This window comes from Aythya fuligula, chromosome 2 (genome assembly GCF_009819795.1).
Source record: "Aythya fuligula isolate bAytFul2 chromosome 2, bAytFul2.pri, whole genome shotgun sequence".
Lineage (NCBI taxonomy): Eukaryota > Metazoa > Chordata > Aves > Anseriformes > Anatidae > Aythya > Aythya fuligula.
In genome coordinates, this window is record NC_045560.1 from 6,139,826 (window position 1) to 6,159,022 (window position 19,197).

General features: G+C 39.1%; 1 protein-coding gene across 6 annotated transcripts in view; it reads left to right on the forward strand.

Annotated features, from left to right (window-relative positions):
- The window catches only part of LOC116486531 (sodium channel protein type 5 subunit alpha-like), a 208,478-nt gene that overhangs the window by 32,909 nt on the left and 156,372 nt on the right, over nucleotides 1-19,197 (forward strand). For all 6 annotated transcript variants that reach the window (XM_032182836.1, XM_032182841.1, XM_032182835.1 and 3 more), the window contains 4 exons: nucleotides 6,610-6,928; nucleotides 8,592-8,710; nucleotides 14,365-14,454; nucleotides 18,068-18,196. In XM_032182836.1, the coding sequence (XP_032038727.1) occupies nucleotides 6,662-6,928; nucleotides 8,592-8,710; nucleotides 14,365-14,454; nucleotides 18,068-18,196 (605 nt within the window). In that variant the 5' untranslated portion in view covers nucleotides 6,610-6,661. The remainder of the gene's footprint in view (nucleotides 1-6,609; nucleotides 6,929-8,591; nucleotides 8,711-14,364; nucleotides 14,455-18,067; nucleotides 18,197-19,197) is intronic.

Below are 19,197 nucleotides of genomic sequence, written 5' to 3' on the forward strand. Positions count from 1 at the left end.
TTTTAGCTCACTAAAAATATGTATTTTATCATAAGAGAAGACTTAGTGCCAGCACTTAATTCTTGGCATAACATTTGTCATCCTCAAATACAATATCGGGATGAAATCTTTTGAATTAATTTCCTTTTAGCACATGTTAGCTTGCTGAAGACTTTATCTTATCAATAAGTCATTGGTAATGTCAGAATGTCATGATTCTGATGAGTGAGATGCCAGCAAAACTCATTAAACTGGATTTAAAAGTAGATACAGCACAGGCAGAGCTGGTTGTGACAAACGGCGTGTGGGTCAGTAACTCTGAGATTTCACTTTGGACATTTTGTGTTTATTTCTGCCCTCGGTCTGCATGCTTGGTGAACAAATAAGGCTCCTTTTAGGAAACGTGTGCGTTATGCGATGTCATATCAACCTGCAGGCTTGCTTCGTGACGCGGGCAGCAGGAGGAACTCTGTCTCACAGCTCCTTCTGCGTCAGTCTGGGGCTCGTCTCAGTGCTCGGCTTTTCCTGGGAGATCTCCTTCCAGTGCTAAGAACACAGCAGCCGTTTCCGTCAGATTTTTGTGGAATGCCAAATCTTTCTGTTGCAGTCCAGCCATGGGAGCCTGCCTGGTCCTCAGCAGGTGTTGGTGTCCTCAGAGTCTCTGCTACGTTTGGCAGTATCCCCTTTCTTCCTTTGACTCCAAGCTCACCCAACAGGGTGTTTCTGAGCAGTGTTCTCTTTAAAGACAGCGTATCTATCCGAATATTCTTGGTCCTAACAGATCACTTCCCCAGCTGCTGTGACTTCCCTGGGATGGGTCAAGCTGTGCTCATTTACACCAGCTGGAGATGAGGTTGATTATATATGTTAGGAACATGTACCACAAGAAACCATTCTGTGTGGTCTTGACAAAATCATGCCTGTTGGAAAAAAGAAATAAATCAAATACCAGTTTAAGCAGAAGTAATGAGCGCACTGTGCAAAATTTCAAGAGCTGTCTTACTCAGTTCCCCCTTGTTTCGGTGAGAGCACACAGACCTTCAGAACGTGTATGAGCAGCAACTGAAATGTTTCAGTAAAAATTTCAGTAAAAAGAATTTCCTGTGACACCTGCTAGCTGAGGTGCATCAAGTGAGGTATAAATATAAGTGAATAAAGTTTCCTGAGGTTGTCTGTGGATGGTCAGTAAAATTATGAAGTCACCTAGACTCCTGTAGGCACTTGATCTTTATGTAGAAGTTCTTTATTTGGTCTTAATTAGAAACAAGAATTCTCCATGAAGCCATTACATGCTTCATGGTTGGAATAAAATTTTCATGTGGTTCCACATCACCTTGCAGTCTTTTTAGATACAGTAATGTTTGTGTGTGCATGCGTGTAAATTTATGCATAAGAATCTGTGAATCTAGGCCAGTGACATTAAATTAGATGTGTCATTGCATCATTCCTTATTTCCCTAGCCTATTATTCTCATGTTTTGTAGTGCTCTGTAGGTCAAAGGAAAATGCCAAAGAGATTATATGGAGAAGAGGTTAAGAAAAAAAAAAAAGATGTCAGCACTGTATGCAGACTCAAACAAGGGAAACCATCCTCATAATTGTTTTTGTTACCACAGCAGTTGGGAACACAAAGTCTACATTTAGTCACAAACATTTTGTAAACAAAGGCGAATTTTGAATTCTTGTTTGTTACTGTGTAAGATTTATGTCTAGCAGAATCACGGTGGAGACATATTTGCTTCCATGTGCTACCATGCATCTCCCCAGCCCATGGTCAGTAGTTGCTTCTTGAATAGCATCACTGAAATCAGAAGGGTTGTATGAATAAAAGCCTACTTGAGAGGAGCATGTCTGATGGTATCCAGTCTTCATTCTATGATCATCACTTTCACTCTGTTGACTTTCAAGTTTGGCTCCTTTATTATTATAGCTCCCAAGCATGTGAAATGCATGTGTGTACATCATTTATACTCTGTGTGCCAGGGAAGAAATCCAGTGCCATCATGCACATTGGAGGTGAAAGCAAGACAGGTCTTTGAAGGCAGTATTCCTCCAGGTGTAGTGGACAGCAAGGACCTCAGTCTCTGCTTCCCCCAGTGCATGAAGGACCTTGCTACCAGCTTGTGTCAGTGTCTCAGGCCATGGGAAGTGATTGTCAGACACTCGGGTGGTGGTCTGAATCTGCAGACCCCACGTGAGAGCAGGAGGGCAGGCAGCTGGAGGTGAACAGGACAGCTTTCATTGGTTGTATCTTATTGCCCAAGTGGCTTTTTGGGTGCTGGTCAGCCATCCGTGGGGAGTCAAGGAAAAATTTGTAGGGCATGCATGTCTTGTTTGGAGAACCTGGAAGGTCTTCTGAGCTGGGATGACTGAAGCTTACATGAGTAAGGCTAATTCTATGGTGGAAACTGGCATTTATCTTACTGAATAAATACAGATGCTAGCAATATCTTTGTACAGTTCCCACTTCTTGCCATGTCATAGAAAATAAGCATCTTGGGGCTTTATTTTCTTATGCACATTTTGTTTACATAAGCAGTACATTTTTATCAGCACGAACCGATGTTAACTGAATTTAACAAAGACAAAGCAAGAAGGAAATGTTCATTCTGTGCATGGTGATATCACAAAAACAATGTGTTTTGAAGCCTTGTACTTCAAAAATATGCCTGAGAGGAATGGAAAAATCCAGGCTCATATTGTAAAAATGTGAGTCACAACCGCTATTATCTCTTAAGAAGTGGCATTCCAGCTCTTTGATTCAGTCATTAATGATTTCTTTTTTAAGTAGTGGTGCTTTCTTACCCTTTTAAGAAACATCTGCACTAACCCTGGCTATTTGTGTTCACAATTCATAGATTCAAATAAATTAGACATAGAGAGGACTTACGAAATCATCTTGTCCATTTCCTGAAAGCATATGAAATTGAAAAAATAATTATACTAAACATATATATTAAAATGCAGATGCCTTAACTTACGTACAATATGAAGACAAATATGTCAGTTTTTCAGTTGTAAGGATGCTAAAAAATGTAACTTATTTTCTTTATAGTAAAAATAAACATGAGTGTAGCAAAAGCTTTCACAAAGTTTGTGGAGCATTTTCTACTTTTTTTCCCAGCAAGCTAACTTTCTGGAATTTGTATTTAATATTCAAAAGATCTTGTTTCAATTAATTTTAAGGTGATTTTTTTTTTTTAATTTTATATTTTAATGAGAGAGCTCTGAACAGAAAGAATTCTTTTTTAAAAAACAGTAATTAAAACTTCTGTTTTTGATATGGTTTTGGGCAATTTTATCTCACTCTCAATCCCCTATCCTATTAGTTTTTTTAGTTTAAAATTTTTTATGACAAGTTCTATTGCCAGAATAGTTTATTGTAGGAAGTCTTTAGGGACTGCTGGGTAGGATGCTGAGTATTCTGGTGAATATTCGTTTTTTGTGATTAAGCAACACCCGTGAAAACTGTGGCACTTATCAGAGACGTTCCACACATTCTCTTATTATCTCAACAAGTACTCAGTGTTCCTCATGCTATATGGTCATGCCTCTAGCTCTGCTGTATGGAGAAGGGGCTGCAGAAGAGGCTGGGCTGAGGCAGGCTAGCAGAAACACCCCAGAATGACACAGCTCATGAAGCATGAGCAGGGCCATGCGCAAGTTCACCACTTGTGTGATCTTCATCCCTCTCCTGCAGCATAGCACAGCTCCTTGTCAGAAGGGGACTGTTAGGGCTAATTCTCTACTTCCACCAGTCTTAGACTAGTAACACCTCCGTACAAATACTCAAGATATTCTCTAGTGACTTAATAACCTCCTGGTCTGATAATTTCTATTAAAGAAGATTATGTATAAAGCTACCACTAGCTTTCCAGTAACCATTGTATATCTAAATGCTGGAGGATGTTGTCTGGCCCATGATCCAAAGCACTAGAAACAGGTAGATGGTCAAGCACCTGCCAGTGAATGGGGGTACTAGCTTTGGTTTGCCGTGTGGTTACAAGGCTGTACAAGCTCAGGCCAGCCACAACGTCAAGGAGCAGGATGAGCCCAGCCCATGCCCAGGGCAGCGTAGGCTATCTTGTATTGACATGAATGCTACATAAGGACAGACGTGCACAAGATCAGACCACGGGTTCCTCCAGGGCAGTAGCCTAGGGATAGAGTAAAAATAGGGAAAGCGTATGTAGTCTTTCTTATGCAGCCAGGTTCTGCAGCTAAGGGTTTTTCTCAGTAAGAGGCAGTGTCTTTGTATTTAAAACCATGATAGGAACTTTTGCTCATGGATTTGTCTGTCTCATGGCTCTGTGAATTCTTGGTGTTTTTGTTTGTTTGTTTGTTTGTTTTGTTTCGTTTTTGTTTTTGTTTTGTTCTGTCTCTGGCATTTACATCAGCTGGTGTAAACAAGTTTTACAGGCTAACTCTGTGCCATGTGGAAAGTGTCTCCCTTTTTTGCTTCAAACCTGCTGCTCTGTGAATTCATTCAAAATTTCTCCATTCTTGTTTTATGAGAAAAAGTGAACAGTCATTCGGTACTCACCATCTTCACAGCTGCAATGATGATCTGGACTTGCATGGCAGCCCTCAGTAGTCTTATTTCTGGTTTAGAGGCCTGGTCTGTTCCTTCCCAGAAATACCGATCAGCCACTGATTTTTGTTGTCCCCTTCAGCACTGAGACAGGTTTTGCTGCCAAGAAATAAAAATCAAAACGACAAAATACCTGAGAGTCCTCTGGCCACCTGTACTGATGTCATTTATAGAAAGTGAAATTCTATTTGTTTGCACTGGTGCTGAGTCACAAAGCCGTGCGCATAAGAAAACCCAATTTGTGGGAAAGCTTCTAATTTCCTGTTTTTCAGGAAGAAGGGAATAAAAAAATGATGTGGGGGTAGTGGGGAAAGGAGCAAAGAGAATAGCTAAATAAAGAAGAATGTCAGAATACCCAAAATACAGGAAAGGCTAATTTATTTTACACTTGTTGAAAGAAGTCATAATGCAGAGTATAATGTACAATCTCCAGTAAATCATTCCTGTATGATAGTCTGTGATCAATGACAATTTAATGAATTCATTTTAAAATGAAGTCAGAATAGGAAAAACAGTAGTTGTTTGAAAGAGTACTTTACTCAAATAAATTGAGTCAATAAATATGCTATTTGTCATGCAGAGTCCAGTTAAAGTCTTGTTTGCTAACAAAAGTGCTGTCATCACAGAACCTAATAGAAGCAAACTATCTGGAACTATCCACTATAAATAGACAAATACTGTCTGAAAGCAGAAGACAACAATTGCAGCTGAACAAAGAAGTGTAGCCTGCACACACTGATGAATGCAGTAGGGTAGCCCACCTCAAAATCTACAATTTTGTTTGTTGGTTGCTTATATTCTGATGATTCTGATGTAGTATGAATGCTCTCTTGGTATTCGAAAAAAAAAAAAAAAAAAAGTCATGTTTCTTCTATGAACAGTGTTCTAATTGTTGCATAGTAGGGGTTTCTCTTTCTAGAGAAAATGCCACTGAAGTCACTATTAAATTGCAAAATACAGATTCAGTGAGCTTGAACGGATTTGTGCAGGCTACTAGAAAGGGGATAAGCTTCATCCCCTTTCAAACAGTAGTTTTACATTAATTTTCACAGCTATCCATGTTGTTTAGTGCAGATACAAGAGGACTTTTTGTTCTGCTGTGATTTTCACACTTGCACTTTTTTCATGTAAACTGAAGAGTTGTGACACTTCTCACTCATTTTTAGTCTGCTGTGGATTAGAAGTGTTAACAGTGAAGCCCCCTTAACCCAAGATGGTTGAGCCTCACGGTTCTGGGTTAGATGTTCAAACTGGTGTTGGATACAAGCAGCATGATTTTCAGATGTGATGAAAGGGGGTTTTCAGCATCTCAGAAGTTTGGAGTGCTCTCACGAAGGTTACAGGGCTCTGCCAGGCACATTTGGGCTTCCGGCATCCTTTGGATTGTAGGGTGTGGAGTGGCAGAAAATACTCAGAAGTCCTGCCATATATCTCGAAGATGGTATTTTCTATACCCAAAGGAAAATAAATGCTGAAAAATTACATTGCAGAAGCCTAAGACGGAGATTATGAAGAATTTTGGTGTGATTTAAGAATCTGAACTTGACCCTTCTCTTTTTAAATTTGGAATAGAACAGCTGGGGCATTTTTAGAGTTTGCATCATGTGGCCTGAGATCGGTGGATTTAAATCTGCCCTGCAGTCATCTTAGGCACATTGTTCATCCACTCCCAGAGCTGCATTTTCAGAAATGAGTTAGGAATCCAATCCCTGTGACTTTCAGTGAAACTTAAGCTTGTATGAATCTAAATTACTCCTTAGATGTGACTGAGGCTCCCAAGCGACTTAAAAACTTATGAATAGGCCACAGTATATCTACAAAGTCTTTTTTAGCTCTGATCACAGATTGCTAATTGCAATAACAGTTTCATCGTTTCTGGTTTCCTTGATGTTCTACTGACCACATAAAAACAGATGAAGAGTTTCCTGGTAATCAATATCCTACAAGTTATTGGTTGGTTTGTGTGTTTGCTTTTCGTGCTGATGGCTTTGTTCTTCTTGCTTTGCTGCTGTCAGTAATCTTTGGTCCTTCTCATTTCAGCTCTTTCCACTACTAGGAGTAAAGACCAGTATAGACAAAGCAGGATGAAAAGATGGCTGACTTCTTGTTACCACCGGGTACTAACAGCTTCCACCGGTTCACACCTGAATCCTTGGCTGCTATTGAGAAACGAATTGCGGAGAAGCTTGCAAGGAATGCGAAGCAGGAGTACAGAGAGCAGCTGGGTGAAGAAGAGAAACCTCAGCCTCAGTTTGATTTGCAAGCTTGCAAGAAGCTTCCCGATATCTATGGGACTGTTCCTCCGGAGCTCATTGGGGAGCCATTGGAGGATCTTGACCCCTTCTACAATGATCGTAAGGTAAGCATCAGCAAAATGTTCTGCTTCTTAGCTTTTGCTGAACCATAAAAACTTTGTTTTGAGGGCTCTGGTTTTCATTTTTCTACAGTCAGTAAAAATATTTTTTTCCAGATTTAAGGGTCAAAGTTTTGTTGAGTAGGACTCCCAGAAAACGTCTAAGCAGCAGCACAAAGAACGACACAAAACATAATTATAGAAGTTTTCAGATGACACTGGATACGAATCTACAGAGACTAACAGAAGTAGAAAAGTAGCTGAGTTAAATGAACCCAGAGGTTTTTATCTACCACATCTTGCCATCTTCATGAGACTTGACTCTTCATGGTTTTGTTTACCACTTAGGCCCTTAGGTTAAGGGTTTCTGGGTGACTTAAGCCTTGTGCTAGCACTCTTCAAAGACGGGCAGGCTGTTCTGGAGCGCAGTGGTTCCTTTTCTGCTGAGGGATGGGTCAATCCCACTTAAGATAACCAAAACAGCTGAAGGGATGTGTAGGTAGTGCTGGCACTTTGCAGAACAGTATGCTTCATCGCAAAGGGAGCATCACCTGATGAAGAATCACATGTAGGCTGGACCAAAGCCACAATAGTGCAAACAGCATCTGTCAAAAGGCTGTTAACAGCAGAGCTGGGCTGTCTGCTTTCTACAGTTCGTTCCCCTTTCCAAACATTTTGCAATACGGAGGACAAAATAAGGCTTGGAAGCACAGTGTATTTTTAGGCAGCTTCCAGGTCTTTCAGGCATTGATGTTCTTGCTTTGGGGCTATGCTATTTCCTGTAAACAGTGGATTAATATGACCACAATTCTACTTCTGTTAAAGTGATGTGGAAACAACTACAGAATAAAAGTTAAATAGACAAAGAGAAATAGATTATTTACCTGGATGAGGCAGAATTAACTTAAAGGTTTTTATGGCTGTGTTGTTCCTGCTACCACCAGGCACAAGCAGCAGGATATAGATTTGCAGTGAAAGGATCATGAAGGTATTAGACTCAAGGTGGGTGTCTTGCTTAAGAGTTCATCTACCGAATGGCCTGATCCTGTCTCTGAGTGAGTATTAGTCCCTCTGTACATGGTTGGGCATCTTCAGAACTCTGAATTGGGCCAGCATCCAATTCACCTTTGTTTTGGATTCATGATAACTCATATGCCTGGTTTCCTCCACCTATATTAATGTGAATAGAGTGACAGTGCCTCATTGCCTGGCTGAGATCGTGCTGTGGAGCTGTGCCTCACGTAGCTTCTCACTTGAAAGATGAGACAAGAAACATAGTCTGAGGGCAACAAGGTGTGCAAGGTAGGGAAGATGGATTAAAAACACAGCAGAAGAAGACTGGCATAAAAGCCTCTCCACTGCATTTTAGTCTCCAGGTCATCTTGCATTTTTAAATGTCTCTTTGTAGCCCCAAGATGGAGTGATGGCACAGGGTCCTATAAGCAATGAAAGGATAAAAACAGTTGGGGTATTGCAAGAAGACAGGCAAGGGTTCTGCTTGGAGGGACTTGGAAGAAGCTTCACTGAGTGAAAAGGAATCTGGGATCTTGGGAGGTAGTGAGGAAGGAATCTGGGATATTGGCAGGAATTTCCTGATGGGATGTGAGCTGGGACAATCTGGGCATAGATGCAAGTGCTGAATGTTCTTATTCTCTATTTTGTTTTCCAGACATTTGTAGTACTGAACAAAGGGAAGACAATCTTTCGATTTAGTGCCACTCCTGCCTTGTATATACTTAGTCCTTTCCATCCAATCAGAAGAGCAGCAATTAAAATTTTGGTACATTCATATCCTTTCTGTTGATTTCCCTCCTAGTGTATTTTGCAATATTATTTTAAAACACAGATGTGTGGAACCCAGAAAATGTTTGATTTCATTAAGCTGTTTTAAAACTTGTGTTTGGATTTGCTTGCACAAGCAGAACCACACTTGGATTTTTGGTCTGTTTTATTTTATATTGTTATGTGAGCTATGATTATGATTATATTATGCTACTGGCAGATAATGTGAACTGTACTGGATACTTTGATGAAATTACTCGGGTTCAAAAGGCATGAAAGGCCTTCCAATGACTATGAAGGAGTCAGTGAAAGAAACTGGCTGCAGTACCTTGGAAAGGAAAGGAACAAGGAAGCTGGAGCTTGCCCAGGAAAATGTATGCTGAAGGAGAGTTTTGCCACTGAGCACTTAAGCAGCCTCTCCCATGAGACTCCGTGAGACCATATACAGACAATTTAATTTTGAACTGCCTCAGAATTATTACTATTTTTTCTGTCCTGAAAGACAACGTTTTAAAACTTGTTTTGTTGTTTTGCCAGTTTGGTTATTTCAACTTCTTACCCAGCTAGTAATGAAAGCAGAGGCTGGCCTGCTGGAGCTCTCAGTAGAAGGGTGATGGCTAATTTCCCTTAGCTCTAGATCTGGGGTCATGCAAGATGACTGCACATTTGGTTATTTTATTTTATTTTATTTTATTTTATTTTATTTTATTTTATTTTATTTATTTTATTTTATTTTATTTTATTTTATTTTATTTTATTTTATTTTATTTTATTTTATTTTATTTTATTTTATTTTATTTTATTTTATTTTATTTTATTTTATTTTATTTTATTTTATTTTAACACAGCTACGGAAACATTATATTCTGATATAGTCTCATCTCTCTGGAAGACCAGACTGAGCTGAATGCTCAGCTTTGTGTGAACATTACTAAAAACACACCCTTTTCCATGAGTTGCCTTCTTTTTCTACGGTGCGCATGGGGGATCCAGCAGTGCTAATTCAAATACTTCACATACTGTTCTGATAATTGTTTGGCGTTTTATTAATGGGAATCCCTCTGCTTCAATGCCCCTGCACATCAGAAAGAAACAATACTAAGCAGATAGCATCTTAGAATCATTGGTTTATTATCAAATTTCAGGGGCAAAAATAGGGAAATAAACCAGATTCCCAGTGAACCATGCAGTGAGAAAAAAAAGGAAATAAAAAAGAAAGATGTGAGAGTATAGATGTTCTAGCAGGAAGAAAAATAGGTAAAGCTTCTAGTACAAAAATTATAAGGAAAAAAAAAATGAGTATGTGATATCAGCCAAGATGTTATGAAGAAAATGCATAGGATTTTTCAGAGGCATTTGCTGATGGATCAGGTTATACCTGCAAGCAGTGCAGCACATGCTGCTGTATACCCAGAGCCCAACAGTGTTTATTAGGTACAGTTACATCAGCACAGCCTTGCTGAGGTTAATTGAGGTCAGTGGATTTGCACAGCTATGGCTAAGAGAAGAATTTCGAAATTGAACTTCTTAGAAAAAGTGTGTATGTGTAAATATTGGCTCCAGTTTTGGAGGCCTGTTCTGTCTTCTCACTTTCTTTCACGCAGGCTGGGAAGCCAAGAGGTCCCAGATATGTGTAATGCACAGGAACTACACGCAGTCAACTAAAAGATAACTATGCAAGAAATCCTTATCACATTACTCCCAAGGATAAAGAGCACAGAGGAGTGAATTTCAAAGACATGACAGGAGCAGAAATATAGTCAGATAAGGAGTGTAAAGTTTCAGGAGCGGAAGGCTGCAATGCTAACAGTATTTTAGTTCCAGAAGGAGCCAAGTTATCACCTTTTGTTGATAATGTCAGACAATCCAACAGCTCAGCCTTTGGCCAGCGCAGGCAGGAGGCCACAGCTCCCGTCCTGGTGAAACAGCAGTGAAGTCCCTGCATTAGGCACGGTGTTGTTTTCTGTCAATAAAGGCCTTTTGCATCATCCTGAAACACAAAGGGCAATTGGCTGAGCAGGAAGTCAATATCCCAGGCAGAAAGGAGCCTGAATCTGCAAGTACTCAAGCAGATAATATCACAGACATGAATCTGGGAACCGGATCTGTTGTCTTGCGTGAGGGTAATCAAGCAAGCTTTATTTTCCCTTGGGGCAAAAGTCAAAAAAGAGCATTAACAAATGGTACCCTGTCACGTAAGTGTCTGAAGCAACATCTTTTGCAGATGCCATATTTCCATTTCTAGGCACCAAATGTACCTCGAAGGCCAACAGTAGAACAGAGTAAAATCATCCTATATAGAAGCTGTGGGGGGTGACATTTCTTGGTTAAGTAGCTTTGTATGGAGTTCTTCTTCTGAGACTTCAGGCAAGATAGATCCTGTATGCTCACAGCTCATCCAACCAAGCATGGTTAGCCTAGTCATTCAGAAATACACCCTTCCAAAGGAAGTTATCCACAGGCTGACAGCCTCCTAGTAATGTGAATTATTTCAATTAACAACATACCCCTAAGCCTGTTCTAGGTATCTTTCTTCCTCTTCAGAGTCTAGGAGGCCTCATGAAAGGACCACAGTCCAGGAGGCTGCCAGAACCAGGCCCTGGCCCATTTCTGTCACAGGACTGTAGGTCTGCATCCCTTTGGTCTATATCGAATGCAGAACAGAAGGAATAGATGAGCACTTTTGCCTTCTTCATCATTACTGGCCATTAACATCTTTATTTACTATCTCATCCTATTAATAAGATTAAACCACTGTTAGCATTTCATTTATTCTGTATGCTTAATAGGCTCTTCTTAGTTCTTCTCGCCTGCAAGCTAAAAACTGTTCTGTGCTATCCCTGGTTTCTCCAAGCAGTTTGCTGTCTTGTATAAAATCCATGGCAATTGCTAGTTCCTTTTTTTTTTTCCTTTTTTTTTCTTTTTTTTTTTTTTCTTCTTTTTTTGTATGTATAGGTATAGATAAGTGCTCTCAATTTGCTACTAATCCAGAATAGGTTTTTGGCCAAAATTATCTTCTTTGATGTGAGAATTATGAATTCTGTCCCATCTAAAAAGAAAAAAAAAAATCCATAAGAATTCACAATTTGTGTTCATATTTTCTGCTTGCAACTTCTCTCCCATCTGATTTTACACACTTTCCTTGGTAAAGGAAAATGAGGCCTTGTGAAGTACCAATTATATGTACTATTGATTGGACCTAACCTTTGCTTGCCCATATTATATGTAATTTGGCAATGATCACTTAAAGAGCCACTAGTATTCGTTCTGCTAATTAACCATTATCTGTCATAATGAAGTCTAGAATAGAAATATGCTGTGTTTGACTCACTATCTTTGTGCTACAAGATAAATTTTATAACTTTTAGGAATTCTTTATACAGGCTGCATAATATCATTCTATAACTTCATATTGGAAATAAATGTCAGGTTCAATTTATTGCAGAAGGGATCCTGATGAGTAGCCTAGTATATTGGATTTGTGGTTCATAACAGAGTGTGTAACCCATTCTCCCTTTTGGAGTGCGTTAGCCATGTGTGTGATTCACGTCAACTCATGGATCAGTAGGCTTTCAAAAACTGGAATTAATAGCAGTTCTTTCAAAAAACTGGAATTAATAACAGTTCTAAGATAGGAACAGACAATGGTGGTAATGCAGATTGTATCTATTTCATCTCCTTTACTTACTCTGTCTTTTCTGAATAGATAATGATCACTGACTTTTTCTAATGTGAACAATTGCCTTAGATTTCAGATAGGAATACTAATTTTCATTCTGTAGGAATTTCTGTTTTCTCTTGCTTTTTACACAGACCTCTGACTTCGGTGCACAACCAACTAGAATGATTCTTTCTTTTCTGTTCTTTGAAGTTTTGAGCATGGTCATGAAACTCAGTTTGAATTGATAGTGCATTTGATGACCTGAAGCTGACCCCTTACATTTTCAACCTGTGTCATCCTGTACATTCTCTTTGGTGTCCAAATAAGAAGGTGATGACACCTGCCAATAAGTGAGCTTTGGGAAAGCTGTTAGATTCAGCTTACACCACTAGGAAACAGGGACGTATATATCTGATTGGTGAGCCAAAAATGTTTTTTATAGAGGAATTTCCCTGCTTGTAATTGTACTGATGGATAGCTGTTGTTTGGCATGACCTGAAGATACCACTCTGATATATTATTATTACTTTCACAACATTTCACTGCTGTTGAAAAAGTAATCCAATGTTTCCTACACTAGCTGCAGTTTACAACCTAAATTTTGTTAACCAGATAGACACTACTTTCAGGGACGTATCTCAGGCTGTCTTGAGAAAATGAGTCTAGAAATCAGATATTCTTCCCTGTACTTCAGCAGGAGGTGTCGGCCCCGTAAGTGGAAAATGTTTGTGAGATGAGCAGTCCCTCTGAGTTCAATTACAGCTCTCTGCAATGGCACAGGGGAATATGTGAGTTGGTTACTACCAATTTAACCTTGCAGTGGCTTATGGGGCCCATCAGAAAACATTCCACTCTGTACTCAGCAGAGATTTTGGATCTGTGAAAAGACGGCTTTTATGCAAACATTTCAGGACATACCTTTTTAAATGATATCCTTTGATCACTATTCTTGTATATTACCACCCATGGGACTGGTAAAGAGATAAAACCAGAAAACTTTATTTTTTTTTTTCCAAAAGAAGGCAGTAGAAAGTTACATATGGATGCTACCGTCTCTGAGAAGGGTCCCAACCCATTGACTGAATTGTAGGCTGTTTTACTTCTGTTCATTTTAAGTCATTCTTTAAATTTTCTCAATTTCTCCAGGAACATGGGATACATTATTTATGCAAGAAATTCCCATCATGCTTTGTCTTTTTTTTTTTTTTTTAACAAAAAGTAGCATGTGCTTTTAGGAGAGCAGCTCAGTGAACTATGTTTTGAATTTCAGGAATTTGATTTGATTTTTTTTAATTTATTCTTTTTATTTATTATTTATTTATTTTATGGCCTCGGCGTAGCAGCTAAGTGCTAAGACTATACACTTGAGAGATTCATTTTAGCCTCCTGTTAGGGAAGCTGGTGCATCATCAGAGGCAGTCAGCTTTGCAGCCCAAGACAGTGTATTTTCCACCCTGGTTTGCAGACTAAGACTTGAAATTAATGCTCTGAAACTCGTGATAGCTTTTGGTGAAACTGTGTACTGAATGCAAGACCTCAAGCTCATTAGAGAGATTAGAGAGATTGGATATACAACTTTCCCTACTGCCTGAGAAAAGTTTCAGGATGCAAAATAAAATCAGAATTTGCAGAGACAGGTTTTTCAGTATGTACTTACATGAGACTAATCCCTCTTTTCATGCAAAGTTGTGCACCTATGCACATTGTCATCTGACCAGCACAGCTGTAAATTTGGGGTATTGTATTTTCAGAAGACTGCAGAGTCAGTGTTTGTTTACTGTATGAAGTATGCATAAAAAATGTAAGCAATGGAAAAGAACAGGAGAGAGTCCCCTGTTTTTTCTGTGTTTCTATAATTACATTTTCCCTTATGTAATTGCAAACAAATGTCTACAGTGTTTTTTAAACATCTTGGAAATTATAAGTGAGCTGTCACATTTTGTATGAAATGATAAAAATTTATAACGTATGCATTGTTTTCCTTAATTCAGCTATTTACATTGTTCAGTATGTTTATTATGTGCACTATTTTAACTAATTGTGTGTTCATGGCACAATCAGAGACTCCACCATGGAATAAATACGTTGAGTAAGTATCCTGGCTGCTTTACAACTTCCCCATCCTTATCTTGTCCTTCCTCTTCCATTTGTTACATCCTTTTCATCTTGTTTGCTGTTGTCTAATTTCTTTCCAGTAATACTGACCATAGTATCTGTCCTGACAAAATGTTTTGCCAGGTGTTTGTTGCCCGTGAAAACTCCCTTAGTAAGTAAGCTAACAATTTTCAGTCTTCCAAGCTCATACTTACTGCTAAATGCACCCGCTATGCTACATCGGAATGAGATCACTTATGATGAGAACTCCATTCAAAACTGGCCGGCCTTCCACAGTTCCATGCAAGAGATTCAATTGCTGGACATGTTAAGATAGGCTGATGGATTTTATGTTAAATTATTTCAGAAAATACTCCCACGATGTAGTTAGTTCTGTCCTTAAACTGGAATTGGAAACACAAGTTTCCTTCAGACCGATTGCATCATGAGAAGTATTTCCCAGTAATCATTGGTGGACTTATCTTACGAGCAAGCATAAAATTATTTCGGAACACTTTTATCAGCATTCCTGTCTTTTTAGCTTGCCAAGTCCTCAGAAAAAAAAAAAAAATAGCAAAAGTGTCACTTGAAGTCCTTTTTATTTTTTTCTAGAATGAATTTTAAAAGGGGCTAACGGGCTTCAGAAAGCCCATTTCATTTCTTTAAGTTGCTTTAAAATACTCCTTTTAGAAAGAGATACCAGATGCACAAGCTAATCAACCTACAGTGCATTAAACAATTATTTTGGCTCATTGAACCAATCAGAACACACTTTTTATTTTTGACTGACATATGATAAACACAACCATCTGCTGTTCCATAGCCTGGTGGTTGGTCTACTCAGGGCTGTGAGGAAAGGCAGTAAATGCCCTTATTTTAGGTTTCATAAAATCATGCAGGGCACATCTTCTAGGCCATAAATTACTAATTATAGGCAGCACTGAACCAAATATTTCATCTGATCACAGTAACATCCTAATCCCAGGATGTTTCATGTATTTCTGTGCACTGTACTACCCTCAAGTATGTCTGTGACTTTCCTTTTCCCCTGATGTTGTCCTTTCCTCGTTGAAAACTGTCACACAGTACCATGCCCATGGTGTATGCAGCTGAAACATGGACATCTCATCCACGTGAGTCAAAATTTGGTCAGTGGGTCTACGGCTTGGAATTTGAACATTCTGAAGGAAAATATCAAAGTGTTTGTTGGGTCTTCCTTAGGCAGCAAAATGTGGATGATGTTATCAGTACATTGAGCAGGGCATGCAAGAAGCGTAGGGCATAATTGCAAATGGAATCATGCAGCATGGAGTAAAACCTTTCCCTTCCATGTTTCCCCCTCTACTGTGTCCCCTCATACCTCTCAGCTTTTTCTCCTCAAATTAAGAGAATGAAATCAAAACCAAATAGTTTTGTGGAACAAAATAATCCAATGAACTTTAATTCAAATTAATTAATATTGGATTTGGAACAGATACATTTAATTCATTTTTTCTGCTGTTCACAAGGGATGCACGAGCACAAGAGCAACATTGTGCAAATATTTGTCTTAGTATCCTCCTTTAAAACAGAATAAATACTTACTATTTTGGAAAAAAAAAAAAAAAAGAAAAAAAAAATCAATTCCATTTACCACCACTAAAAACTTTGAAAAATGCTGACTTCTATTGTTAAAGAAGCTGTTCGGTTGCTGGAGGACTTTGCCCAATGCATTTAGAATTTGATGATGATTATACAATCAATTAAACCATCTGACATGCTGAATAAATACAAGTGCTTTATCATTTTAATGAGCTTATGTACTGTTAACTATTTTTTTTGGTTCTTTCCCTGTGTTTTCTGCATGTATTACTGAATACACATGCTTTAAAGAGATTCACATGGGTGACCTATATTTGTAATATCAGAACAAAACTAAATACGAGCCATGAAGAGTTGGATACAGGATAATGCTTAGGTGTGTGGTCAAAAAGGAGATGTTAGAAACATTTTACATGCACTGCTGCACAAAAACAGCCCTGCTTATCTCCATTTTAAGCTGAAGCACACCGGGGATTTATAGTATGTGTAACTAACTCTACTGTGTGACAGGATGACAGGAGGGCATGAGATTTGCCTCCGCTTGTAAATGTGCACAGTTGCAGATCAGGGAAATACAACTAAGAGAAAATATTTCCTCATTTCCTTTTATGAATAATGCAGTTCTTCCATATATTACCACCTTTAATTGCTTACAGTTTTTGTTTTTTTGTTTGTTTGTTTGTTTTCCCCCTCCACTAAACAGGAATGCCAACTCTTCTAGGGTTGTTTTGTTTTTTGATGACATCGTTGCAGTTACTGATGTTTAGGAACTGAACAGAAAACTCAAGCCAGTGTTTCCAGTGCAAGCCCTAACATTATGGCTTATGAAATTTATGTTATCACAGAATCACAGAATCACAGAATTTCTAGGTTGGAAGAGACCTCAAGATCATCGAGTCCAACCTCTGACCTAACGCTAGCAGTCCCCACTAAACCATATCCCTATATATATGTATATATTTATATATATGTCAGACTCATGAGAATGAGAACTCTGCTTTAGTTTCATCTGTATCTTCATCTGGGGAAAAAAGTGTAGGGAATACTAGTGGTGGATATTAAGCATTTATTATTTTTATTAAGATAGGACCTAGAATACCAAGTCCCATTGGGCTAGATGTCTCAGGTAGAAACATATTAAAAAGGAGGTGTTGTATGCCCTGAAGTATGTCTCTGTTGGTAGTTAGAGCCCCAGATGGATACCAATCTGAGTGTTATAAATCAGATACGTTGCTGCCCTCCACAGAGAATTTGCTAAATATTATTACAAGTATTATCTTTATTGTGAAAGGTAAGATGTATGTTCTATCCAGTATCATTACAGTGAAGAGACTGTTGGTAATAAACAATGTACAGTAGTATGGGAAAAAAGACCCTCGTGTCTCTTACTGTCAAGCAGGTCAAAATTGCTGCGTTTAGTATTGGGGCAGGGCTTGATTTGCTCTTTTTTAGTGAGGACATTCTGCTGTTGTTTGATTCTGAGGGTTGAGTGATTCATCACAGATAGTGAAAGGGGGGAATTTGAAGGGGGAATGCCCTTTTAGCTAAGAAAACTAAGTGGCATTATTTTTTAACTTCTGTCCTTCAAAATGGCCTGGGCAGGAAGAGATGAGAGGTGTGAATGGACCAACCATTGTCCTTCGAATATGAGAAACAACAAGGAATGCTGCATAATCCATTCCTCTTTCATTGGCGACTGCAGGCAGAGCTTCAAAAGCACAGCTTAGCAGCGTAGCGTTCATGCTTGACATAACGAGCAAGAATTCATCAGGGTACGCCCTGTGGTGAAACTTATCTTCATCCTGTGGCTGTCATGAGTGCTTTCCCATTTCTTACACGTCCCCTGGTCCACTCATGACGTTGCTTACACCCAGCCCCAGTGCCACAGCCATGACCCACATGAGCAAGCCCAAAAAGGTGGGCAGGAGGGTCTCATGTGAGTAGGACTGGGCTGAGTGTGCCTCTGCCATTCTCTCCCTCAACTGCTTGCTAATGCTCTTGCTTATCTTGGACACTTTATTCCCCAGGTACACTTTCACTGGCATTTACACTTTTGAGTCATTGATAAAAATATTGGCAAGAGGATTTTGCATGACAGAATTCACCTTCCTTCGAGATCCATGGAACTGGCTGGATTTCAGTGTTATTGTTATGGCGTAAGTAGCACTCCCTTATATTTTTTGAGACAGTAGTGTGCAATAGTTATTTTTTAAAAAATTATCTAGCTGTCCTCTTTTTTATTTTTCCACTCAATTGTACTAAAAAATGAGAAAATTCTCACTATATTAGGATGGACTTTGTTTTCCTGAGTGGTTTCAGAGCAAGAAGTCGGAGGAATCCTCTGTTTTGTTCTGTCAATTCACTAGACTGTTTTAGAGAAATTATTTACATTTGATCTGAACTCCTGGGCCCATGCTATTTGAATGGAAACAAAATTGGGAAAAAATACTCAACCCAAACTTAGTTCAAACAGCAGTAAGGGCCACTGAACTCAGTGGTGGGGTTCAGGGATCAGGACTAATATTCTTAGTAATATTTAGCAGAAGAACAACACAAAGACATGTGAAACCTACGTGGACTTAATTGGGAAGATTCCCATTTATTTTAGTAGGTCAGCCCAGGGCCAGATTCTGGTATCTGTTACTACCTTCCTGTGGTTTTGGCTGAACTGGCATCTGGCCATTGTGATAAGCATTTCAAAAAATGCAAGGCAGGTGGGGAGGAGCTTTTGGCAGTCAGCACACACTAGGTATTTTTCTCAGCTAAATCTTTCCTCAAGCAGTGTGATTCTTTTGCAACATTTACAGACAGGACAGAGCAACCAGTGTTGCCAGCACACTGTCCTGTCCATTGGATACTGTAATTGATGCAGGGAGTTGAACTTTAGGGTTCTGAATTCTTCATGACTTGGAGAGCTTCAGTGCATGGGTTCCCAGTATTCTAGAAGGAAGGAAGCTTTTGACAGTAAGGTAGAAATGAGCAGAGAAAAAAGGATAAAAAAGAAGCAACTTGCAGCCTTGACAGTGCATGACACTGTCGTGACAGTGCTCTTCCTTGTCTTCTCAGCTCGGGTGGAGGTTGGGTGTCATCCCCCAGCTCTGCAGAACTCCTCTGGGAGCATCTCAGTGACTGTCACCAAAATCAGAGTCTAAGCAGT